We start from the raw sequence: 26,720 nt of genomic DNA, 5'->3' as shown, positions 1-26,720 counted from the left end.
CGTTGTCAGTTGCTTTTGCTTACGAATCAATGATGAATAGAGGAAATCAATTCTCACAGTTTCCTAACAACTCGCAGCACCCTGAAAAAACTACAACTCCCATGACTTTTCCCCACCAGGGAAACTGCAGCTTTGGCTCTTTCTAGCCATGAAACTTTTCCATTCCAGCTGGTTATTGGGAGAAATCTTAACACCTAAGAACCAGTGTCTTGAGTTTGCTTTTTTCCTCCTCCCTCCTCCCTCCTCTTTCCTTTTGTGTCGTGTGTTTTAGGGCCTTACGTTACTCTGGGATGCTTAAAAAACAAAATACATAAATGCCCTTCACTTTGCTTCATAACACGGCTGGCCAGCTCGCCTCTGTTCTCTCTCTCTCTGGTGATTTTTTTGGTTCTGGCTTTGCTGCAGTCGCTAGGGAGAGTTGAAGGGTACCCAGGAGCCAACACAGCATCCCTGAAGTCAAAATTGCGTGGCTGTGACGTCACAGGCAGTTGCCGTGGCAACTCTCAGCTCCCAAACGCTGTCATTGGATTAAGGTCTGGAGTCCCTCTCTCCTTTTCCACCCAGTTTACTGTCTCCAAGTTGATGGGTCTACAAACCCTGGAGAGAACTGTCTCCCCAATCGCTGTTTCTTAAGATTCTGCCCCGGCTTTCAAAAATAACTTGGGTTGAATCCAACTGACGCTCTGTCTGCACTGTGCATTTAAAGCAGTATTGCACCATTTTAAGCGATTGTGGTTTTCCCTACTCCCCAAAATACTGGAAACTGTAGTTTGATGTGGGCACCGCAAATCGTTCAGAGAACCCCTAATTCCCCTCCTTAGAGCTACGATTCTCTTTCATATATAATTTTTTATTAGTTTTTTAACCTATCATTTTCAACAGTAATTAAACATACTTTTACATCTAACTCAATTTTTTTGACTTCCATCAGTCCTGTCTGAAAATTTTCCAATCTAATCTCTTAGTATGCATTTCTTATTTTCCCTATTACCGTATTTTTTGCTCTATAAGACTCACTTTTCCCCTCCTAAAAAATAAGGGGAAATGTGTGTGCGTCTTACGGAGCGAATGCATGCTGCGCAGCTATCCCAGAAGCCAGAACAGCAAGAGGGATTGCTGCTTTCACTGCACAGCAATCCCTCTTGCTGTTCTGGCTTCTGAGATTCAGAATATCTTTTTTCTTGTTTTCCTCCTCCAAAAACTAGGTGTGTCTTGTGGTCTGGTGCGTCTTATAGAGCGAAAAATACGGTACATTTCAAACTCATAACCAATATCTCTACCTTTCTCTACTTTGCAACACTTTGTATATTTCTTCTTACAAAACTTCTTGCGTAATTTGTTGATTACAGTTGCTCTTCAGATATAGAGCTACGATTCTCAAATAACCCCTCTTCGTGGGGAACTTCGGGAAACATAGCTCTGTGAGGGAGATGGAGCCGGGTGTGTGTGTGTGTGTTTTTCTAACAATTCGCTGCGCCCTTAGAAAACTACAGATCCCGGGAAGCCCTTGCTGTTTAAAAGTGGTGCGATAAGAACTTTATCCTGGAAGTGGGGGCCTAAGCGTGGAGTACAGAGTTAAATTCACTTCGCAGTATAACTCGGGGGAAATGTTGTTATGCAAGAGACTTGGCTGGGTGGTTGTTTCTGCAACAAGTTTCCCTGCAGTAGCTGCATTGCATTTTTCGGTAATTAATAATAATAATAATAATAATAATAATAATAATAATAATAATTTATTTATACCCTGCCCATCTGGCTGGGCTTCCCCAGCAACTCTGGGCAGGTTCCAAAAAAAATATTAAAATACATCAAACATTAAAAGCTTCCCTAAACAGGGCTGCCTTCAGATGTCTTCTAAAAGTCTGGTAGTAGTTGTTCTCTTTGACATCTGGTGGGAGGGCGTTCTACAGGGCGGGCGCCACTACCGAGAAGGCCCTCTGCCTGGTTACCTGTAACTTGGCTTCTCGCAGCGAGGGAACCGCCAGAAGGCCCTCGGGAGAGGGACCCCGGTGTCCGAGCAGAAAGATGGGGGTGGAGACGCTCTTTCAGGTATACTGGACCGAGACCATTGAGGGCTTTAAAGGTCAGCACCAACACTTTGAATGGTGCTCGGAAACATACTAGGAGCCAATGTAGGTCTTTCAGGACCGGTGTTATGTGGTCTCGGCAGCCACTCCCAGTCCCCAGTCTAGCTGCTGCGTTCTGGATTAGTTGTAGTTTTCGGGTCACCTTCAAAGGTAGCCCCACATAGAGCGCATTGCAGTAGTCCAAGCGGGAGATAACCAGAGCATGCACCACTCTGGCCAGACAGTCTGTGGGCAGGGAGGGTCTCATCCTGCATACCAGATGGAGCTGCCCTGGACACAGAATTGACCTGTGCCTCTATGGACAGCTGTGAGTCCAGAATGACTCCTAGGCTGCGCACCTGGTCCTTCAGGGGCACAGTTACCCCATTCAGGACCAGGGAGTCCTTACGCCGTGCTACAACTCACCCATCTGCTAGTGCAAGAGCCCCTTGTGTCATGGGCTGGTTGGAGGCAGAGGAGTGGGGGGGCACCAGCTGGGAAACCCCCAAGGGAACCCCCAGGGGAAGAAGGCTCAGAGCCCAGGAAGTGGTGGTTGGATGACGACGAGTGGTCAGTGGGACAAGACTGGGAGGAGAATGCGTCGGAAACTGAAGAGGGAACAGGCTTTAGTGAGCAGGGAGAGTCTGTGTCAGAGAGCAGTCCAGAATCAGAGGCAGGAGAGGAGGGGGACCAGGAGGCAGAGAGGAGTCTGGCTGGTAAAGAAGCCAGGGTGTCTCCCTCTTTTGTTGCAACAGGCTCTTCTCCACCCTGGTCTCCCAGGACTAGGAGAGGCATGAAAACGGCGGAGGAGATGTTAGCTTCATGCAGGCTCCATCTCAGATTGCTTGGGGAAACCCGGGAGAAGAGGGAACCTGGGCAGCTGTGGCGAGGCAGGGACCTTCAGTCTCAGCAAATGCTTCGTGGAGGGCAAGACCTTCTGAAGAAGAATTGCTGCGCTCATTAGGCCTGACATCATCATCATCAATCAATTTGTTTTATATTTGGTGTTAGCCGCCCTGAGCCCGGTCTTGGCTGGGGAAGGCAGAGTATAATTAAAATTTATTATTATTATTATTATTATTATTATTATTATTATTATTATTATTATTATTATAGCTTTTGACACTCTTGGCAGCTGGGTTCGTTTACCTTTAGGATGCAGACTTCCCCATCATTCTTGTCCCTGCCCCCCGATAGACACCCTTTTGAGAACCCCTCTCTGTATTCGTGTGTGTTTGTGGAAAGGCGTTGCAGCGTTTAATCTTGAGTGACAATGCACAGCGATCTCCACATTGCTGCATGCTGCCTTGTTCGACCTTGCAGGCTCTCCAAGAAGGTCGTTGACAGTTCGAGTTGCATGGCTGGTGGGGATCAGGGAGGAAGGGTGCGTGGATGGGCTTTGGGGGGCAGGAGCCAACTCCCCTCTCCTGAAAGATGTGCCTTATATTTTTTACGCTGCAGATCTTTTTACATATCTCCAGGGCTACATCATGGCCATCAGGAGTGCCCGGGGACGTGCGTGCCACGCAGAGTGCAAAGCCCTGGCACTGAAATTTGTGGGTGCCCGGCCTCTTCATGGGGAATTTTGTGGGTGCTCCAAGGGCACCTGCAGTGACAATCAGGGTGTTCAAAGTTCGGATCTGCCTTCTTTCCAGAACAGAACAAGTAGTCCTTCAGTCGCTGCAATTTGTAAACTGTAAGAGTAGGGCGTGTCGTTTTAAGGAAGTGAAACTTAGTTCTTGCGACTTTCTTCAGGGAGGTGTTTTAAAAACAGGGTTTTTTTGGGGTGTGAGGGGTTCAAATCTGGTATTTTTGTGTGACTGGACAACGTTTAGCTTGGCAAGTACAGTGGTACCTCAGGTTAAGTACTTAATTCGTTCCGGAGGTCTGTTCTTAACCTGAAACTGTTCTTAACCTGAAGCACCACTTTAGCTAATGGGGCCTCCTGCTGCCGCCGCACTGCCGGAGCACGATTTCTGTTCTTATCCTGATGCAAAGTTCTTAACCTGAAGCACTATTTCTGGGTTAGCGAAGTGTGTAACCTGAAACGTATCTAACCTGAGGTACCACTGTACACACATTTTACTTAAAAAGCGAAGACACCCTTCCCCTGGCTCTGAACCTTCTTCCGCTGAAGATTCCCCAGCTGGTTTCTGCCATTGCATCCAATCAGTTTATGACACTCGCTGTTTGGCTGGTTCCCGTGTTCCTAAGACGTCTTTCCCCCTTCCCTCTCTAGGTTCTACTGGGACTTTACCATGCTTCTATTCATGGTGGGGAACCTCATCATCATCCCCGTCGGTATCACCTTCTTCAAGGACGAGACCACGGCCCCCTGGATCGTGTTCAACGTGGTGTCGGACACCTTCTTCCTCATGGACCTGGTGATGAACTTCCGGACGGGGATAGTCATTGAGGACAACACAGAGATCATCCTGGACCCTGAGCGCATCAAGAAGAAGTACCTCAAGACGTGGTTCGTGGTGGACTTGGTCTCCTCCATCCCTGTGGATTATATTTTCCTCATCGTGGAGAAGGGCATCGACTCGGAGGTCTACAAGACCGCCCGGGCTCTGCGCATCGTCCGCTTCACTAAGATCCTCAGCCTTTTGCGGCTGCTTCGCCTTTCGAGGCTTATCCGTTACATTCACCAATGGGAGGAGGTAAGATTGTTTATTCATTTGCAGCCTTCCTTAACCCACTGGTTTCCCCCAGATTTTGCTGGACTACAGCTCCCTTCAGCAGCAGTGGTCAAGGATGATAGGAGTTGTGGTCCTGTAGTCTTTCAGCACCATGGAGAGCTCTGAGCTTGGGGTAGTTGTTTCCCTGAAGCGCAGAGAGCTTCCAAGTAGGTGGGGAGCTCAGGCAAGTCGTGCAGTACCATGGAGAGCTCTGAAGTGGCCATTCAGTGTTATAAAGGAATTTGAGGTTGTGTTTCAATACCATGGAGAGTTCCAAGAGCTCATTCAGCGCAGTGGAATTTCAGGTGGTCTTTCAGTACCATGGAGAGCACTACGTGATCATTCAGGACCACGGAGAGCTCCGCAGTTATCTTTCAGTGCCGTTGCTCCCCATTTGTGGAATCCTTTCCCCAGGAAGGCTCGTCTGGCGCCTTCATTAACATATCATTAACATTAGGCTCCAGGCATAAATGTTTCTCTATAACCAGGCCTTGGGCTGATTAACATCCTATGGCCTTTGAAACGTGTTTGTGGTAGGGGGTTGTTGGTCTGTATTTTTTTTGTTCTGGGACCCAAAATTTGGATTGAGCCCAGAACAAACCAAGAGCTGGCTTTTTGGCCGAGGTTTTCTCCAGAGTTACAAATCCAGATGGGATGAAATTGGCCACCGGCAACCTCTGCCTGTCCTCTCTTCCATGACCTAAGCTACCTTGAAGGGTGGGAGGCTATGATGATGGGGGAGAACCCTGAGATCCTTGGAGGAAAATGGAGATGTACGTGAAAAACACAAAAAACATACATTTTTAATAGATAGTGGTTAAAGACATATGGTTGAATAAATGGAGACAGCCTGGCCTTCCCACTTTTCAGGAAAGGACATGTCAGATGTGGACGGTCCTCAGATATCGCAGAGCTAGAGAGGATTCAGAAATGGGCGATCCAAATTATCAAGGGGCAGGAATAACCCACACGCCTCCCTCTGATAACGAAGGGGTACAACATCTGGGATTTTTTAGTTTGGGAGGAAAGTCAGCAAGGGGGAATGTGATGGAGGTTTGGAAAATAAATGCATGCCATGCAGAAAGGATAGGGACGCGGGTGGCGCTGTGGGTTAAACCACAGAGCCTAGGACTTGCCAATCAGAAGGTCGGCGGTTCGAATCCCCGCAATGGCGGGGTGAGCTCCCGTTGCTCGGTCCCTGCTCCTGCCAACCTACCAGTTCGAAAGCACAGCAAAGCGCTGTGCAAGAAGGTAAATGGTGTTTCCGTGCGCTGCTCTGGTTCGCCAGAAGCGGCTTAGTCCTGCTGGCCACATGACCCGGAAGCTGTACGCCGGCTCCCTCGGCCAATAAAGCAAGATGAGCACTGCAACCCCAGAGTCTGTCACGACTGGACCTAATGGTCAGGGGTCCCTTTACCCTTTACCTATGCAGAAAGGAAAGGGGGAGAGTTTTTTCTCCTCTCGCAGTTTAGGGAAGTTTTTAATGTTTGATGTTTTATTGTGTTTTTAATATTCTGTTGGGAGCCACCCAGAGTGGCTGGGGAAACCTGGACAGATGGGCGGGGTAAATGTGTGTGTGTGTGTGTATGTGTGTGTGTAAATAAAATCATTATCATCATCACCACTAGAATTTGAAGCCATCCAAGTAGTGTTAGAAACTCAGATAATATAAGCTAGGAGCCAAATGGCTCCTTAATTCAAGGTTGCAGATGCCAAAACAGAATGCCTTGTTGCCATTTTGGGGCAAGACAGCTCTAAAGCCTTTTTTATTGATTGATTGATGGGCTGTGATCGATTCTCAGTGAAATATCTGGCTAGTTCAGTTGACAACCTTGAGCTGAGTTAAGAGCTTTGAGAACTTAAAGAAGAAAAGTCCCTTGATCCAGGGTCAAGTCCACATACCGTATTTTTCGCCCTATAGGACACACTTTTTCCCCTCCAAAAATGAAGGCGAAATGTGTGTGCGTCCTATGGGGCGAATGCAGGCTTTCGCTGAAGCCTGGGGAGCGAGAGAGGTTGGTGGGCTTCGCGGACCTCCAGGCTTCGCGGACCTCTCCGCAAGCAGCGGGAACTCCCGGAGAGTTGCCAGCATGCCGAAGCCTACGCGCGCTGACCTCAGCGCGTCCAGGCTTCGCGGACCTCTCCGCAAGCAGCGGGAGCCAGCGCTGGGCTCCCACGGCTTGCAGAGAGCTGCCTGTTTGGGGGCTGGGGTCGGGGGAAGCTCGGCCTCCCCCGCCCCAGCCCCGTGCCTGGGGGGGGAAAATAATGTTTTCCCCTTTATTTCCCCCCAAAAAACTAGGTGCGCCTTATGGAACGGTGCGTCCTATAGGGCGAAAAATACGGTAATTATTAACCTGTCCCTACTTCTTTTTCTTAATGGTGACACGGATCATTCATAACTTAAGAATATTCTTCACCACCGTCTTCCGTTGTCTTCCGTGTACAATGGATATTGTGTGGGAATATGTTGTTGTTGTTGTTTAGTCGTGTCCGACTCTTCGTGACCCCATGGACCAGAGCACACCAGGCACTCCTGTCTTCCACTGCCTCCCGCAGTTTGGTCAAACTCACGTTGGTAGCTTTGAGAACACTGTCCCACCATCTCGTCCTCCATCGTCCCCTTCTCCTTGCGCCCTCCATCTTTCCCAACATCAGGGTCTTTTCCAGGGAGTCTTCTCTTCTCCTGAGGTGGCCAAAGTCTTGGAGCCTCAGCTTCAGGATCTGTCCTTCCAGTGAGCTCTCAGGGCTGATTTCCTTCAGAATGGAGAGGTTTGCTCTTCTTGCAGTCCATGGGACTCTCAAGAGTCTCCTCCAGCCCCAAAATTCAAAAGCATCCATTCTTCGGCGATCAGACTTCTTTATGGTCCAAGTCTCACTTCCATACATCACTACTGGGAAAACCAGAGCTTTTGCAAAGGTAGACTGCCCCTAGACATGGAGGCTTTATTGGACCATCAAGTCCATTAAAAAAGCAAACACATTTTAAATGGAGAGGTTTGATCTTCTTGCAGTCCATGGGACTCTCCTCCAGCACCATAATTCAAAAGCATCCATTCTTTGGCCACCAGCCGTCTTGATGGTCCAGCTTTCACTTCCATACATCACTGCTGGGAAAACCATAGCTTTTACTATACGGACCTATGTTGGCAAGGTGATGTCTCTGCTTTTGAAGATGCTGTCTAGGTTTGTCATTGCTTTTCTCCCAAGAAGCAGGCGTCTTTTAATTTTGTGACTGCTGTCACCATCTGCAGTGATCATGGAGCCCAGGAAAGTAAAATCTCTCACTGCCTCCATTTCTGTGTGGGAATATACTTGGCATGAAAGGCTTTTCTAATTTGTGGGACGGGAAGGGGAAAAAACCTCAATCTCTTTCTGACCTGGAGGCAAATTTAGTCCTCTGTCCATGGTGCTGAAGCCACACTCCTAAGTGGTTTCTGCAAGTCTATGATTTTCTCCCTCAATTTGACACTTCGTCGCTCATTAACAGGGAGAGATCCTCAGTTTTGGCACCTTAAACGATGACGAGCGACAAGGAGGAACAAGACATGGGCAGCTAAGTTCCTAACTGTGTCCCCTGGGCAAATTCTGCAATAGGAAACTGGGACCGGTATAAACAAGGAGAAAAATAAAGGGCTTTAGTTTGGCATTTGCAGCTACTTACTTGAAAGTAAATGATGCTGAACAGAGTGTGATGTACTTGGAATCTTATAATTTTAGGGTTGGAAGGAATCTTGAGGGACACCTCCGCCCCCTGCAAGGCAGGAATCTCGACTAAACTTCTTAGAGAACATGTTATTAGCAGCGTGAGTGTGGATAGCAGCCAAAGGATACAGTCATACCTCGGGTTACAGATGCTTCAGGTTGCGTTTTTTTCGGGTTGTTGTTGTTGTTTAGTCGTTTAGTCGTGTCCGATTCTTCGTGACCCCCTGGACCAGAGCACGCCAAGCACACCTGTCTTCCACTGCCTCCCGCACTTTGGTCAAACTCATGCTGGTAGCTTCAAGAACACTGTCCCACCATCTCGTCCTCCGTCGTCCCCTTCTCCTTGTGCCCTCCATCTTTCCCAACATCAGGGTCTTTTTCAGGTTTTTTGGGTTACGGACTGCCAAAACCCGGAAGTACCGCAATGGATTACTTCCAGGTTTCGGCGGTTGCGCATGTGCAGAAGCGCTAAATCGTGCTTTGCGCATGCGCAGAAGCCGCCCTGGACGTTCAGCTTCCGAAAATACTATACTTTTCCGTGTATAAGACTATGCTTTTTTACTCTAAAATAAACCACGGAGCCTCTTGGGCTTGCCGATCAGAAGATTGGCGGTTCGAAACCCCGCGACGGGGTGAGCTCCCGTTGCTCGGTCCCTGCTCCTGCCCACCTAGCAGTTCGAAAGTACATCAAAGTGCAAGTAGATAAATAGGTATCGCTCTGGCGGGAAGGTAAACGGCGTTTCCGTGCGCTGCTCTGGTTTGCCAGAAGCGGCTTAGTCATGCTGGCCACATGACCCGGAAGCTGTACGCCGGCTCCCTTGGCCAGTAAAGCGAGATGAGCACTGCAACCTCAGAGTCCGTCACGACTGGACCTAATGGTCAGGGGTCCCTTTACCTTTTTAATGTTCAAAATCTGGGCTCGTCTTATACATGGATAGTACAGTGGTACCTCAGGTTACATACGCTTCAGGTTACATACGCTTCAGGTTACAGACTCCGCTAACCCAGAAATAGTACCTCGGGTTAAGAACTTTGCTTCAGGATGAGAACAGAAATCATGCGGCGGCAGCGTGAGGCCCCATTAGCTAAAGTGGTACCTCAGGTTAAGAACAGTTTCAGGGTAAGAACAGACCTCTGGAACGAATTAAGTTCTTAACCCAAGGTACCACTGTATCTCTCCCCCCCCCCATTTTCTTAAATCGGAGCCCCCCCAAATAGGAGGCGTCTTATACATGGGGGGCGTCTTATAGACGGAAGATACGACAGTTCGCAAACTGGAACAATCACTTCCGGGTTTCGATCGTTCGGGAGCGGATTTGTTCAGGAGACGAGGCATTTGAGATCCAAGGTAGATGCTTTTGGTTGGGTAGGGGGCACGGCGGATGAGTTTATGGAGCCGGGGGGGGGAGTTTATGGCCTGGAGCGGGACATGGCAGGACCCCAAAGGTGGATGCTGCCTCGTGTCCACGCTTTTGCCCTGTCCTTCTGCGTCTCGCAGAGAAACTGCAGCCATCTCCGTGTCGTAATTTTTGCCGGAAGGGGAGCATCTGTGCATCGGCTGCGAGCTTCCACATGCCGGCTCCCCCCCCCTCGACGCAGGCCATGCGCCGCAGAGAGGCCCTTGTCTCTCCCCTGACCCCAGCTGTAATTACCCGCTAGATTGAATGTTGGAACAATTAATACGTCCTCGTCAAACGACGAGCCTTTTGTGATTGCGTTTCCTCCGCGCAGAGAGAGAGAGAGCTATTTCCACGCTGCCTCGAGCCTGCGATCAAAACGGCGGCAGCAGCGTTGGTGGTCCACAGGGCAGGTGGGGGAGAGCCCCATCCCCCCGCTGCAAATGACTGCGGTCGCCGGTTCGAATCCTGCCTTAACTACTTCTGGGAAGCGGGAGCTGTTTTATTAGGCCGCACCTGTGACGTCTGCAAAACCCTGGGTTCAATTTCTGGCACGTCTACAGTGGTACCTCTGGTTATGTACTTAACACGTTCCGGAGGTCCGTTCTTAACCTGAAACTGTTCTTAACCTGAAGCACCACTTTAGCTAATGGGGCCTCCCGCTGCCGCCGCGCGATTTCTGTTCTCATCCTGAAGCAAAGTTCTTAACCCAAGGTACTATTTCTGGGTTAGCAGAGTCTGTAACCTGAAGTGTATGTAACCTGAAGTGTATGTAACCCGAGGTACCACTGGACTTAGTAAGAGTTGGAATACCAGAGGGCCTCCTCTCTCGATCAACCTTCCTGCTCAGTCGCTTAGCGATATTTCCAACCTGTCTTTAAACATCAACTGTTTAGCGCTTCTGTGCATGTGCGACCGCCGAAACCCGAAAGTAACCCGTTCTGGTACTTCCAGGGTTCGGCGGGTCTGTAACCCGAAGAAACACAACCTCAAGCGTCTGTAACCTGAGGTGTGACTGTACATCTTCCAAATATTTGAAGACAGCAATCTGGTCACCTCTCAGCCTTTTATATGTACAGTGGTACCTCAGGTTACATACGCTTCAGGTTACAGACACTTCAGGTCACAGACTCCGCTAGCCCAGAAATAGTACCTCGGGTTAAGAACTTTGCTTCAGGCTGAGAACAGAAATCGTGCGACGGCAGCGGGAGGCCCCATTAGCTAAAGTGGTGCTTCAGGTTAAGAACAGTTTCAGGTTAAGAATGGACCTCCGGAACGAATTAAGTACTTAACCCGAGGTACCATTGTATTTAGTTTTCTGTGGTTTTTTTCGTGTTGTTTTAATTTGCGTAAGCTGCTTCGAGCCCCAGTCTTTGGGGGGGGGGGGAGCAGGATATAAACATAATGATAACTTTAATAATTATTCCTTTTGCTCTTGGGAGTGCAGCATCGAGAGGAGTCTGCAGACCCGTTTTCTGTTTTAAATTTAAAGTAAAATAAAGAACGAAACGGAAAATCAATGGACTGGCCATCTTGTTCTGTTTTGTAGGTGCAGGAGAGTCTTTGAAGTGGCTCTTAAGACCATTTTAGTCTGGCGAGCTTTTCAAAGAAACAGAACGAAACTTCAGAACTTTAACAGTAATTGCGCCCCCCCCTGTTTTCAATGTGCTGATATATATATATATATCTCACCCAGTTTAGTGTTATTTCTCTAGAACTGGCCTTTCATCTGTCTCAATTGAGATATTTGTCTTCCAAACTGGCTTATCACAGAAATGTGGGGTGTAGATCATAGAATCGTAGAGTTAGAAGGGACCCCAGCGGTCATCTAGTCCAACCCCCTGTGATGCAGGAATCTCTGCTAAAGTACCCATGACAGATGGCCCCCAACCTCTGCTTAAAATCCTCCAAGGAAGGAGAGGTCACAACCTCTCGTGGGAGTCTGTTCCACTGCCGAACAGCTCTTACTGTCAGAAAGTTTTTCCAAATGTTTAGTCGGAATCTCCTTTCCTGTCACTTGAAGCCACGGGTTCGAGTCCTGCCTTCCGGAGCAGGAGAAAACAAGCGTGCTCCCTCTTCCATGTGGCAGCCCTTCAGATATCTGAAGGTGGCTCTCATATCTCCTCTTTTCCAGGATAAACATACCCAGCTCCTTCGACTGTTCCTCATCAGGCTTGGTTTCCAGACCCTTGATAATCTTGGTCACCCTCCTTTGCCCACTTTCTGGCTTGTCAACATCCTTCTTAAATTGTGGCACCCAGAACTGGACACAGGTGTGATCTGAGCTGGGCAGAATAGAGCGGGACTATGGATTATGACTTCCCTTTTAGGGACGCGGGTGGCGCTGTGGGTTAAACCACAGAGCCTAGGACTTGCCGATCAGAAGGTCGGCGGTTCGAATCCCCGCGACGGGGTGAGCTCCCGTTGCTCAGTCCCTGCTCCTGCCAACCTAGCAGTTCGAAAGCACCTCAAAGTGCAAGTAGATAAATAGGTACCACTCCGGTGGGAAGGTAGACGGCGTTTCCGTGCACTGCTCTGGTTCGTCAGAAGCAGCTCAGTCCTGCTGGCCACATGACCCGGAAGCTGTACGCCGGCTCCCTCGGCCAGTAAAGCGAGATGAGCGCCACAACCCCAGAGTTGGTTACGACTGGACCTAATGGTCAGGGGTCCCTTTACCTTTACCTTTATGACTTCCCTTGATCTGGACACTAGATTCTTGTTTAATGCAGCCTGGAATAGCATTAGCCTTTTTTGCTGCTGCATCACACAGTGGGCTCATGTTCAGCTTGTGGTCCACCAAGACCCCTAGATCCTTTTCACACGTACCGCTAGCAAGCCACGTGTCTATCCCCCATCCTGGTTCTTCTTGCCTAAGTGCAGAACCTTACCTTTGTCCCTGTTGAAATTCATTTTCTTAACCTGGGCCCAGTTCTCCGGTCCATTACAGTCCTGAAATAATATATGCGTTTCCCTTTCAGATCTTCCACATGACCTACGACCTGGCCAGCGCCGTCATGAGGATCATCAACCTCATTGGAATGATGCTTCTTCTGTGTCACTGGGATGGCTGCCTCCAGTTCCTGGTTCCCATGCTCCAAGATTTCCCCAGCGACTGCTGGGTCTCCATCAACGGGATGGTGGTGAGTCTGGTTGCCTCGAAATCTTCCCCCATCTTGGCTCTTGCTACCGGGAGCCGGCCTCAATAATAATAATAATAATAATAATAATAATAATTTATTACCGTATTTTTGCTCTATAAGACTCACCTTTTCCCTCCTAAAATGTAAGGGGAAATGTGTGTGCGTCTTATGGAGCGAATGCAGGCTGCGCAGCTATCCCAGAAGCCAGAACAGCAAGAGGGATTGCTGCTTTCACTGCGCAGCGATCCCTCTTGCTGTTCTGGCTTCTGAGACTCAGAATATTTTTTTTCTTGTTTTCCTCCTCCAAAAACTAGGTGCGTCTTGTGGTCTGGTGCGTCTTATAGAGCGAAAAATACGGTATTTATACCCTGCCCATCTGGCTGAGTTTCCCCAGCCACTCTGGACGGCTTCCAATCAAGTGTTAAAAACAATACAACATTAAATATGAAAAGCTTCCCTAAACAGGGCTGCCTTCAGATGTCTTCTAAAGGTCTGGTAGTTGTTTATTTCCTTGACATCTGGTGGGAGGGCGTTCCACAGGGCAGGTGCCACTACTGAGAAGGCCCTCTGCCTGGTTCCCGGTAGCTTCCCTTCTGCAAGTGAGGGAACCACCAGAAGGCCCTCGGAGCTGGATCTCAGTGAACGATATGGGGGGACACGCTCCTCCAGGTATACTGGACCAAGGCCATTTAGGGCTTTCAAGGTCAGCACCAACACTATGAATTGCTCTCGGAAACGTACTGGGAGCCAATGTACATACGTCTTTCAGGACCGGTGTTATGTGGTCTCAGCGGCTGCTCCCAGTCACCGGTGTAGCTGCCGCATTCTGGATTAGTTGTAGTTTCCGGGTCACCTTCAAAGGTAGCCCCACGTAGAGCGCATTGCAGTAGTCCAAGCGGGAGATAACCAGAGCATGCGCCACTCTGGCCAGACAGTGCGCAGGCAGATAGGGTCTCATCCTGCATACCAGATGGAGCTGGTAGACAGCCGCCCTGAACACAGAATTAACCTGCGCCTCCATGGACAGCTGTGAGTCCAAAATGACTCCCAGGCTGCGCACCTGGTCCTTCAGGGGCACAGTTACCCCATTCAGGACCAGGGAGTCCCCCACACCTGCCCGCCCCCTGTCCCCCAAAAACAGTCCATGAGGACTAGGAACAGCTTCGTCCCCCTAATTGCCTCCTCATCACGGAAATGCAGACCTTGGGGAAACATAGCCCCCCCTTCCCCCCTTCCTTTCTCCCTCTCTCTCTAGTAATTTTTTATTTGGTTTTACACAGTCCTTTTTTTTCCTTAAAGAAAAATGTTTACAGGTTATGACCTTTAAAGCCCTTTGTGGCTTAGGGCCCTCGTATTTATGGGACCGCCTCTCCTGGTCTGCCCCGCAGAGGACCTTAAGGTCCATGAATAATCACAGTTTAGAGGTCCCAGGCCCTAAGGAAGTCAGACTATCCTCCACCAGGGCCAGGGCCTTTTCAGTGGTGGCTCCGACCTGGTGGAATGCTCTGTCCCATGAGACCAGGGCCCTGCAGGATTTAACTTCCTTCCGCAGGGCCTGTAAGACAGAGCTATTCCGCCTGGCCTTTAATTTGAATTCAGCCTGATCTTTTATTCCCCTTCCTTCCCTCCCCCTCCCCTTTTTATGAAGATTACCCGCTCTGGGATCCCACAGCTAATTCTCCCCTGGTCTCCTCGCTGGCCCAAATAGGACTAATTTAGCCAGCTAGCCCTGGTGATCATCTAATGTCCATGCAGAATGTAGGCACCCTATATATAGAAAGGAGCAAACCAGGGATATTTTAGGGAGCAGGCTAGCAGGCGGGGCCCATGACATACATCGTAGGAGCCTACACAACACAAAACACCGTTGCTGTATGTAGGTTTTATTTTATTTGTTCTTTATCTTATATTTTGGAAATGTACATCCAGTTTTTTTCCTTTAATTTTTTTCGGGGGTCCCCAAGAGACTGGGGCCCTAAGCTGTAGCTTGTTTAGCTTATACAGTGGTACCTCAGGTTACATACGCTTCAGGTTACAGACTCCACTAACCCAGAGATAGTACCTCGGGTTAAGAACTTTGCTTCAGGATGAGAACAGAAATCACGCGGCAGCAGCAGGAGACCCCATTAGCTAAAGTGGTGCTTCAGGTTAAGAACAGTTTCAGGTTAAGAATGGACTTCTGGAACAAATTAAGTATGTAACCAGAGGTACCACTGTACGTAAATCCGGCACTGGTTGAGCTAGTACAGTGAATGCTCAGGTTGCGAACATGGTCCGTGCGGGATGCACGTTCGCAACCTGCGTCCGTGCACACGCGGGTTGCGATTCGGCGCTTCTGCGCATGCACAAAGTTCGATTTAGCACTTCTAAGCATGTGCGACTGCTAAAACCCGGAAGTAACCCGTTCCGGTACTTCCAGGTTTTGGCGGTGCGCAACCCGAAAAAACGCAACCTGAAGCGGCTGTAACCCGAGGTATGACTGTAATAGCGAAAACACGGACCTGTCAGACAGGAGGACTGGTTTGTGTTGTGCCCAGGCTGCCTGCTGCCTCCTGTGTCTCAGTCTCAGTCAGTTTTATTGCTCATAGCCAAAGGCTGCCGCAATGTACACAGAATTATTTGGCAATTTAAAGAAAATATACTGAATTGATAAAAAAAGACTTAAAACATTTATATTATCAAAACATTACGTACTCTAAACAGAGCTATAAAAGTACCCCAATGTACAAAACAAGACATTAAACAATAAAATTCGTAAGCTAAAATCATCACATGGCCACTAATGTTAAAAGCAATGTCAATTAATACAGTGTGCAATTTATACTCAGGTAGATAGATAGGATCAAATAAATTCACCTCCTTTACAGTTCATGGCTACCTTGGCTATATAATTTGCCCTAATTTTCCTAGCAGCAGTTGCATAAAGTGCTACACGCCAGGTCACATACTTATCTGTGCCTGCGAGGAGATATAAAATCATGTCCGAGGGGTTCTGGCCAGGGGACCTTGTCATTATAGGTACTATAAATCTTTTTCTTGCATCATTATATAAGAGACAGTGCATGATATAATGCACAAGGTCCTCTACTTCAGAACATCCCCTGATGCAAACACGTTCGTTTTTTGGTATGCCTCTGTGTCTCCCATCTCTAGAAGCAGAGCTTATTGTATTTAGTCGTAACTCTGTAAAAGCTTTCTGAAGCTGTGCAAAAGTCAGTTCATTAAAATAATCGCTTCTCGGCCATTTGGCTAAGATCAAGGGTAACTTCCTCCTGTGACCTGCCTCTCTCTCTGTTCCAGAACGACTCCTGGAGCGAACTGTATTCTTTCGCCCTCTTCAAGTCGATGAGCCACATGCTGTGCATTGGTTACGGCCGCCAAGCGCCGGAGAGCATGACCGACATCTGGCTGACAATGTTGAGCATGATCGTGGGAGCCACATGTTACGCCATGTTCATTGGCCATGCCACAGCCCTCATCCAGTCCCTCGATTCCTCCCGGCGCCAGTATCAAGAGAAGGTATTTGTTGGGCAGGGAAGGCGAGGTTGCGCAAAGACGCGCGGTCCGTTGGGTGGCGTTTCCGTGGCTGAGACAGGGCGACCGGTGGCACGGATCCCGTTGTTTAATAATAATAATAATAATAATAATAATAATAATAATAATTTATTATTTATACCCTGCCCATCTGGCTGGGTCTCCCCAGCCACTCTGGGCGGCTTACAACAAAACACTAAAATACAATAACCTATTAAACATTAAAAAGCAGAGACATCACCTTGCCAACAAAGGTCCGTATAGTTCAAGCTATGGTTTTCCCAGCAGTGATGTATGGAAGTGAGAGCTGGACCATAAAGAGGGCTGATTGCCGGAGAATGGATGCTTTTGAATTCTGGTGCTGGAGGAGACTCTTGAGAGTCCCATGGACTGCAAGAAGATCAAACCTCTCCATTCTGAAAGAAATCAGCCCTGAATGCTCACTGGAAGGACAGATCGTGAAGCTGAGGCTCCAAGACTTTGGCCACCTCATGAGAAGAGAAGACTCCCTGGAAAAGACCCTGATGTTGGGAAAGATGGAGGGCACAAGGAGAAGGGGACGACAGAGGGCCAGATGGTGGGACAGTGTTCTCGAAGTGGCTAGCATGAGTTTGACCAAACTGGGGGAGGCAGTGGAAGACAGGAGTGCCTGGCGTGCTCTGGTCCAGGGGGTCACAAAGAGTCGGGCACAACTAAACGACTAAACAACAACAACATTAAACATTAAAAGATTCCCTAAACAGGGCTGCCTTCAGATGTCTTCTAAAAGTCTGGTAGTTCTTTTTCTCTTTGACATCTGGTGGGAGGGCGTTCCACAGGGCGGGTGCCACCACCGAGAAGGCCCTCTGCCTGGTTCCCTGTAACTTGGCTTCTTGCAGGGAGGGAACTGCCAGAAGGCCCTCTGCGCTGGACCTCAGTGTCCAGGCAGAACGATGGAGGTGGAGACACTCCTTCAGCGTCTTGTCCCAGCGTTTCCTTGTCCCAGGGAGAGCACGAGTGTGACAAACCTCATACGTTCCTGCTCTTTCGCATTTATTCCTATGGCGGTAGATTGCTCCTGAATGTGGAAGCTCCATCTAGCTGGGAACAAGGAAAGCAGAAACAGAGCCCTGCGGTCATTTCCATTACAACCTCTCCTTTCTCCCACTGCCCTGAGACACAGTAGATATGATTTTATTTAATCTATCGATATGTATGTCAATATATAGGGAGCAATAAGGTCTCCTATTTAATTCTTCCTTTAGAACCAAGAGTCTTTTAAGAACCAAGAGGATCTCAATCTTCTTTTCTTTTGATCAGATTTTTTTGTTGAGATTTTCCCATAACAACAGTAAAATTGCAGCTGTGTGGGGGGAGGGAAGAAAGAAAGAAAGGAACAATAGAAATAAAGGGAGGAAAGAGAGAGAAATAGAAAAATAAATGCAGCAGTAAATGAGAAAATATTTCCACCTGGTGTTTACGTGAAAGAACATAGGATTGCTGTATTAAAAACCTCCGACCCATGCGAACATCCGTCTTCTCTGCTTTCTGTTAAAGAATATTTATTTTCAATTGAGGAATCACTCCTTTCCTTTCCCCGTGAAAATCTTTAAGGGATAGATGACAGCTTGGTTTTAGAGCCGACGGCTGGAGGCTGTTTTGACCAGCCCTCTTCCTGTCTCCTGAAGCAAAAGGCTCTTTTTTTGACAACCTCGTTGGGTCCTCAGAGGCACCCACACCACCAAAAAAAACCGCTTCGACTGAGCGATCTCCGGATGCGACTGCCACCCATATTCTGACAGCCAGGCCTCGTGGGGCTGGCGGTTGGCGCAAGATGCAGAAAGCAAAGAGAGTTCTCTGTCGCCAACGCCTTGGCATTCCTGCCAGGCAAACCTGTAGGGCAAATCTCACCTTTCTAGACTTTGTAGGTCAAGCGGTTTTTCAGGCCGTGGTGAAGATCTCTGGCTTTCTATCTCTCACAAGAGGAGGCGGCTTATTAAGGAGGTTGCTGTCTCAAAGAAAGGACTGTTTTCTGCATGGGCTTTCCTGGCGTCCAACGATGCTTCACGGCCGACTAAATGTTCTGCTCAGGGATCCAAATAACCAGGTTTGATTCCCACCGTTTGGGACATGTTGCTTCAGGTGGTAGTGTCAGCAATTGCCGCCGTTTATTTAATACTGGCGATTCCTCTGGTAAAAGCTGTTTTTATGGGACTTAAGCTGAAAGTTTTTGGAGGGAGACGGGTGGCGCTGTGGGTTAAACCACAGAGCCTAGGGTTTGCCGATCAGAAGGTCGGCGGTTCGAATCCCCGTGACGGGGTGAGCTCCCGTTGCTCGGTCCCTGCTCCTGCCAGCCTAGCAGTTCGAAAGCACGAAGTACAAGTAGATAAATAGGTACCGCTCCAGCGGGAAGGTAAATGGCGTTTCCGTGCGCTGCTCTGGTTCTCCAGAAGCGGCTTAGTCCTGCTGGCCACATGACCTGGAAGCTGTATGCCGGCTCCCTCGGCCAATAAAGCGAGATGAGCGCCGAGATGAGCAACATTCAATCTTATATATCTGCTTAGCTTAGCTTGGCTTTGTGAAATCAGTCCACACATATCAATATTTTTTTAAAAAATAATTTTTATTGATTTTAACATATAAATTATCAAGTGTACCACAAAACATCACTTATACGATCTTTTTAGACTTCCATCAGCACCTCGGATGATCCACCGTTTTCACCACTTCTTATGCATTTCTAAACTTTATATTGCCTTTACATTTCTTAACAAATCATCCTCCCCTTTGTCCATTTTTGCCATAATTCCAATACTCCTCCTCACAAAACTTCTTGCAAACCTACAAACATCGTCTGATCTTCACAAATACTTTTCAGATAGTCCGTCAATTTACTCCAGTCTTCCGTGAATTTCTGGTCCTGCCGGTTTCGGATCCTTCCTCTTAGTTTATCTAGTTCTGCATAGTCCATTAACTTCATCCTCCATTCTTCAATCTTCGGTAATTTTTCTTGCTTCCATTTTTGGGCCAATAATATTCTTGCTGCTGTTATTGCATGTGAGAAAAGCTTACATTCCTTTCTATTTATATCATTTCCAACAATACCCAAAAGAAATGCTTCTGGTTTCTTTATCAATGTATATTTCAACATTTTTTTCATCTCATTATATATCATCTCCCAGAAGCATTTCACCTTTTTACATTCCCACCACATGTGATAAAATGTTCCCTCTTTTTCTTGACATTTCCAACATTTATTACTGACTTTATACATTTTTGCTAACTTTACGGATGTAATATGCCATCTATACATCATTTTCATCACATTTTCCTTTAGGGCATTGCATGCAGTAAATTTTAAACCTTCTTTCCATAATTTTACCCAATCACTCAGCTGTATATTACACCCAAAATCCTTGGCCCAATGAATCATAACCTTCAAATGCCATATATCAATAAATTAAGGGTTCAAAATGCCTTCACGCTCACTGCAGTTTCTCTCTCTTCTTCCCGCAGTACAAACAAGTGGAACAGTATATGTCTTTCCACAAGCTTCCTGCCGACTTCCGACAGAAAATCCACGATTACTATGAGCACCGCTATCAAGGCAAGATGTTCGATGAGGACAGCATCCTTGAGGAACTGAACGAGCCTCTGAGAGAGGTAAGAGTTGTCCTTTCTCCCTTGCATCCTGAGGGCAGCTTGTGAAATGGGTTACAGATTAAAGGCTGGATTTTTAAACTGGGGTGGCGCTGTGGGTTAAACCACAGAGCCTAGGACTTGCCGATCAGAAGGTCAGCGGTTCGAATCCCCGCGACGACGGGGTGAGCTCCCATTGCCCGGTCCCTGCTCCTGCCAACCTAGCAGTTCAAAAGCACGTCAAAGTGCAAGTAGATAAATAGGTACCGCTCCGGCGGGAAGGTAAACGGTGTTTCCGTGCGCTGCTCTGGTTCGCCAGAAGCGGCTTAGTCCTGCTGGCCACATGACCTGGAAGCTGTACGCCAGCTCCCTTGGCCAGTAAAGCGAGATGAGCGCCGCAACCCCAGAGTCGTCCATGACTGGACCTAATGGTCAGGGGTCCCTTTACCTTTACTAATAATTATAAATAGCAGAATGTAGGCACCCTATATATAGAAAGGAGCAAACCAGTGATATTTTAGGGAGCAGGTGAGCAGGCAGGGCCCATGACTTATATCCTAGGAGCCAACACAACACAAAACACTGTTGCTGTATGTAGGTTTTATTTTATTTGTTTTGTATCTTATATTTTGGAAATGTACATCCAGGTTTTTTCCTTTAAATTTTTTTGGCGCCCCCAAGAGAGCGGGGCCCTAAGCTATCGCTTGTTTAGCTTATACGTAAATCCGGCACTGCTCACCGCCCCCCGTTCCTTCTCCCGCCCTTCTCTCCAGGAGATTGTCAACTTCAACTGCCGTAAACTGGTGGCCTCCATGCCTCTCTTCGCCAATGCTGACCCCAACTTTGTCACCGCCATGTTGACGAAGCTGAAGTTCGAGGTCTTCCAGCCAGGTGACTACATCATCCGGGAGGGAACCATTGGCAAGAAGATGTATTTCATCCAGCACGGCGTGGTCAGTGTCCTCACCAAGGGCAACAAGGAGATGAAGCTCTCAGATGGCTCCTATTTTGGAGGTGAGGCTCAGGGTCTAAAATATAGGGCAGGGGGGGTTGTCATTTCCCCTCCCTAAATGTTGTTTAGTCGTTTAGTCGTGTCCGACTCTTCGTAACCCCATGGACCAGACCAGTAAGCTTTTTGAGGTGATACGGTGTCATAGCTGTCAACCGTTCCTTATTTGGCTGGTAAGTCCTGTATCCCAGAGCCGTGTCCCGCTGCTGTCCCTTATTGATGATGTCCCTTAAATTTCCCGGGTTTCAAAGGAAGCAGCTCCTCTCCCTCCCTCCCTGCCGGCCAGGGAGGAGGGAGGCTCCAACTGTGTTGCTTGGCTGCCTTGCTCACCCAATAAGAAGTCTAAGAATGACTGGGGGGTGGAGCTTGCATGCCTTGTGCCGATCCAATCGGCCGCGTTGCCTGGGGACTCGCCTTTGCTCAGCGCTTCCCAGCGGAGAGGTGACGGTGGTTTTCCTTGCTGCATCCCCTTTGCCGGGTTGCTGCGCTGTGGGAACCACCGCTTGAGGCTCCGTTTGGCTGCTGGCTGGGCTTTCTGCCTTTGGCTCGGAGGGGCTCAGAAATTGAACATACCTGTGCTTGGAAAATCCCTTATTTTGGCTGCTGATCCCTTATTTTCGAGGCTGCTGGTCCTTTATTTTCAAATATGTAAGTTGACAGCTATGTACGGCGTGGTGGGGTTTTATTCCCTTGGCGGGGGTTGCGACCGAAATCCGTGTTGCCTCTGTGTGTGTTTGTGTGCTGGAAAAAAAAGCTTTTTCCCTATCTTGCCTTGCAGAAATCTGCCTGCTGACCAGAGGCCGGCGTACAGCCAGCGTCCGAGCAGACACGTACTGCCGCCTCTACTCCCTCTCGGTGGACAACTTCAACGAAGTCTTGGAGGAATATCCCATGATGAGACGAGCTTTCGAAACAGTCGCCATCGACCGCCTAGACCGCATAGGTATTTTGTGGGGTCCCCCACCCCATGGGGGAAATTCTGCCCCATTCCTCAACTTCAGAAGGGGTAGAAGAGCCTTGGCAGACTACTAATAATTATAAATAGCAGAATGTAGGCACCCTGTATATAGAAAGGAGCAAACTGGTGATATTTTAGGGAGCAGGCGGGGCCCATGACTTACATCGTAGGAGCGTGCACAACCATAGCTGTTCACTTTTCCCTTTTCTTGCGAGGAATCCTATTCGGAATAAGGGAATTTCCCTTAAAAAAAGGGAAACGTTGACAGCAATGTACACAACACAAAACACTGTTGCTGGATGTAGGTTTTATTTTATTTGTTTTTTATCTTATATTTTAGAAATGTACATCCAGAGTTTTTTCCAAAGGGGCCCCTCTATTCTAGCATCTTGCGCTTGATCAGAATCAGAATTGTAGAGTCGGAAGGGACCCCGTGAGGCATCTAGTCCAGCCCCCTCCAATGCAGGAATCTTTCGCCCAACCTGGGGCTCGAACCCGCAACCTTGAGATTAAGAGTCGTGCTCTGTCGACTGAAATCTCCCAGCTTCACACAGACTGAGCTGAGGGAGTATCGGAAGAGCCTTGGTGGGTCAGGCCAGCGGCTGGCCAACCTTGTCCGGCAGCCTGAGCAACCAGATCAGGGAAAGTCTCCACGGAATTCGAACACAAGACTCTCCCCGCTTGCGGTTTCCGGCAGTACCACTTTCAGCGCCACTGAGAGTGATGATGATGATGATGATCTTCATTTTCTTTGGCAATCACTGGTTTGTCTTCCACAAACACGGTTTTAACAGTGAGTTCATAATGACTGTGGAGGCCAATTCTGGATCCCCACGTCCTTCCACAGTGGGGACGTTGGTTTCCAGGTGGGAGTTGATCCCGGTGAGGGTTTGCCAAGCGTGCCTTCCTCTTAGCACGTCTCTCCCTTGCGTCCTGAGTTCGAGTGTCTTCAAAGCCCACGACACCTTTGGGAAAGGCTGTTCTCCAACTGGAGCGCTCACAGGCCAGTGTTTCCCAGTTGTCGGTGTTCATACTACATTTTTTAATATTTGCCTTGAAAGAGTCTTTGAACCTCTTTTGTTGACCACCAGCATTACGCTTTCCACTCTTAAGTAAGGAATAGAGTAGTTTCTTTGGAAGACGATCATCAGGCATCCGAACGACATAAGGTAAAGGGACCCCCGACCATTAGGTCCAGTCGCGACCGACTCTGGGGTTGCGGCGCTCATCTCGCTTTACTGGCCGAGGGAGCCGGCGTACAGCTTCCAGGTCATGTGGCCAGCAGGAGTAAGCTGCTTCTGGAGAACCAGAGCAGCACACGGAAACACCGTTTACCTTCCCGCCGGAGCGGTACCTATTTATCTACTTGCACTTTGACGTGCTTTCGAACTGCTAGGTTGGCAGGAGCAGGGACCGAGCAATGGAAGCTCACCCCGTCATTGCGGGGATTTGAACCGCCGACCTTCTGATCGGCAAGTCCTAGGCTCTGTGGTTTAACCCACAGCGCCGCCCGCATCCCTATTATCATGAGTATGATGCTACAATGTTGATCCTCTCTCCTTTTCCCCCTCTCCCCGCCAGGCAAGAAGAACTCCATCCTGCTGCACAAAGTCCAGCACGACCTCAACTCGGGCGTCTTCAACAACCAGGAGAACGAGATCATACAGGAGATCGTCCGCTACGACCGCGAGATGGTCCAACAGGCGGAACTCCATCATCACGCGGCCATGTTTGCCCCAGCGCCTCAGCCCCAGGTGACATCGGCCATCGCCACGCTCCAGCAGGCCGTGGCCATGAGTTTCTGCCCGCAGATGGCCAGCCCGTTGGTGGGGCCTCTGGGACTGGGGTCCCCGCGCATGGTGCGCCGGCTGCAGTACCAAGGCGCCGTCCCGGGGCCCTTCGCCATCTCGCCAGCGCTGCTGCAACAACACCAGCAGCTCAACCTGCAGCAACAACAACAGCAGCAACAGCAGCAACAACAACAACACGGCGCGCCGCAGCCACAGCCACCGCAGCGCCCGCCGACACAGCAGCCTCCCGCCCCCTTCCCCGCAGTGGCGCCTAGGCCGCCCGTGCAAAGCCCCCTGGCCAGCCGGACGTTCCCCTACGGCGGCGCCAAAGGCCAGTCGGGCTCCCAGCTCTCGCTGACTCAGCAGAAGGCGCCCGGCTCGCCACAGCGGCTAGCGGCGCACAAAAGCACGCAGGCGCTCCCCACCAGCAGCCTAAGCCAGGAGACGCGCCCACTCTCGGCCTCGCAGCCGTCGCTGCCGCATGGCGTCTCTCAGACCATGGGCCAAAGCCCGCCGCCGTCCGCCGGCGAGTCCTCTTCCTCCATCGCCGCGGGGCAAGGCCAAGGGGCGTCCCCGGCCTCCTCTTCCCCCTCGCCGGCCCCCTCCGCCCAGAGCCCCGGAGGTACGCCCCGGGGGGCTGCGCCTCCAGCCCGTGGGAGCTTGCCCCACCCGGTGCCCGTGGGGTCCCCTACACCACCGCCGGACTCGGGTGCTGCCCGCAAGGACTCTGCCCTTAGCACGCCCGACACAGACCCAGCAAAATCCAGGCTTCCTTCCAACTTGTGACCTTTGACCCGAGCAGCCGGCGGCACCGTGGCGGCCGCGGGGTGAGGGCGGCACCCCCAACCCGGCTGGCGGCAAGGCGCCACTTCAGTGCCCATCGCGGGGGCGCCTTTTCTCTCTTGCGGACCGCTCCTTTTGCTGCACAAAACTGGTGGCAAGGGGAAAAGGGGGGCAGGCCAGATCTTCGGGCGGATGGGTGTCGTGCCCCGGTGCCCGCCGCAACGCCGGGGGCCCGCCGGGCAGCTTACGAAGCCTGCTTGTGGGGAAAGTGGGGCAGGAACTCCCATGGTTCGTACAGAAGCTGGGGAAAGTTTAGGGGGGAGCCCTGTTAGGGGGGTGTTGGTATTTGAGTGTGTGTTGAGAGAGAGAGAGATTAAGAGAGCCAGCTGCCCCTCCACCGTCACCCGTCGCTCCTGACCAAAGTTTGGCTCCCGGTGACCCCATCTCCTCTCCATCCCACCTCGCCCTGCTGTGACTGCACCACCAAAAGCCATATTCTAGACTTAACGCGCAACTTTAACCCAATATGTGTAAGATATATACATGCATAAATACATATATATCTCCAACAGTTAATATCAATTATAGATATCTATACGGTAAAAGACCACATGCGCAGAGCCTTATGCAACCGCTCCACGGAGAACCCCGGAAGGAAGGGGATTTTGGGGAGGGACAGTTAGGAAAAAGTGGTGTCGTTGGAGAGAGGGGATTTGCGGCGGCGGCGGCCCCACACTTTGCCAGCAGTCGAACCCTCCGCCTCCTGTGAAAACCTGGTTTTCCTGTCTTTGCATGCCTGCTAAAAGGCTTTAATTTTTTGTGGGGGGACGTATTAAATACCGGGTGCGACATTTGGGGAAATGGCGAGTGGGTTCTCTGGAAGTCCCCAATCCGTGGAGAAGGATTTGTGTGTTTTTGCCTGTCTGCTATTCCGCCCCCCACCCAAACTTTCCTCTCTAGTGCCTTCCTGTTGAAAGCCTGTCGTTAGCAGCTTACGGAACTCACTGCCACAAGGTTTCGGGCAAATTCAGGGAGGGCAGTTCTAGCGACAACCTCCCCCCCCCCCCGTTTGTTTCCTCGCGTGTGCGTTGGCGGGATTTGCGGGTTTCCCGGCCCTTTGGAGCGTCGGGAAAAAATTCATCGCTGAAGGCAGTATATCACTGGCTGCTTCCTACTGGTGTTGGGAGTCGAGGTACTGGTCTTGATGGTCTGGTGATCTGTTCCAGCTGGACTAATTTAGCTTCTTAGTGTTCCTTCCATGTGGCTTATTTTACTTTACTTACTTAACTGCAAAAGTTAAAACAGAGCATCCACATTCAGAGCCAGTCTACCTGACAGTGGTGATCAGTGGAAACGCAATTGCATGGGGTGTTTGTGTGTGGAGGGGGGGGGAATTTGGAGGCTCTCTGTGTGTGCCCCCTCAGAGACCCCCAATTCCCGTCAGCCCCCCCCAAACAGCCAGCGTAACCAATGGTTTAAAACAAATGCGTTTCACAGAACATATACAGTGGTACTTTGGTTCTCAAACTTAATCTGTTTCGGAGGTCCGTTCCAAAACCAAAGCGTTCCAAAACCAAGGCGCGCTTTCCCATAGGAAGTAATTCGAAACGGATTAATCCGTTCCAGACTTTTAAAAACAACCCCTAAAACGGCAATGTAACATGGATTTTACTATCGAACGAGACCATGGATCCATAAAACGAAAGCAATAAGCAATGTACTGCTGTCACACAATCAAAAAATCAGTAGCTGAACTGGGTTCCACGCAGTCACAGAAAAAGAGCCGCAAAAACAGAAACCCAAAATAAATAGCAAAAACAGACAGACCTCAGTGTAACACTCAAATCAGAAGCGTAACACTCAAAACGGCGCACGTTCGGCTTCTGGAAAAAGTTCGCAAACCTTCCGGGTTTGCAGTGTTTGGGTTCCAAGTGGTTTGAGTACCAAGGCGTTTGAGAACCAAGGGACCGCTGTACACCTTTAGGTGCCAGGCGAAAACGTTCCTCTTCAACCGGGCCTTGGGGTGATTGACGCCCTATGCC

At 49.6% G+C, this 26,720-nt stretch overlaps 1 protein-coding gene across 1 annotated transcript in view; it reads left to right on the top strand.

Annotated features, from left to right (window-relative positions):
- HCN2 (hyperpolarization activated cyclic nucleotide gated potassium and sodium channel 2) overlaps positions 1-26,446 on the top strand; it is a 47,837-nt gene extending 21,391 nt beyond the window's left edge. The window contains exons 2-8 of the mRNA XM_083594456.1: positions 4,306-4,729; positions 12,825-12,986; positions 16,287-16,505; positions 20,016-20,162; positions 20,912-21,152; positions 21,926-22,090; positions 23,687-26,446. Of these exons, the coding sequence (XP_083450582.1) occupies positions 4,306-4,729; positions 12,825-12,986; positions 16,287-16,505; positions 20,016-20,162; positions 20,912-21,152; positions 21,926-22,090; positions 23,687-24,681 (2,353 nt within the window). The 3' untranslated portion in view covers positions 24,682-26,446. The remainder of the gene's footprint in view (positions 1-4,305; positions 4,730-12,824; positions 12,987-16,286; positions 16,506-20,015; positions 20,163-20,911; positions 21,153-21,925; positions 22,091-23,686) is intronic.
- Positions 26,447-26,720: the final 274 nt, after the last annotated feature.

This window comes from Podarcis filfolensis (assembly GCF_964270895.1).
Source record: "Podarcis filfolensis genome assembly, chromosome: 18".
Lineage (NCBI taxonomy): Eukaryota > Metazoa > Chordata > Lepidosauria > Squamata > Lacertidae > Podarcis > Podarcis filfolensis.
Note: the sequence above shows the minus strand (reverse complement) of the source record. Positions and strands in the feature narration are given on the sequence as shown.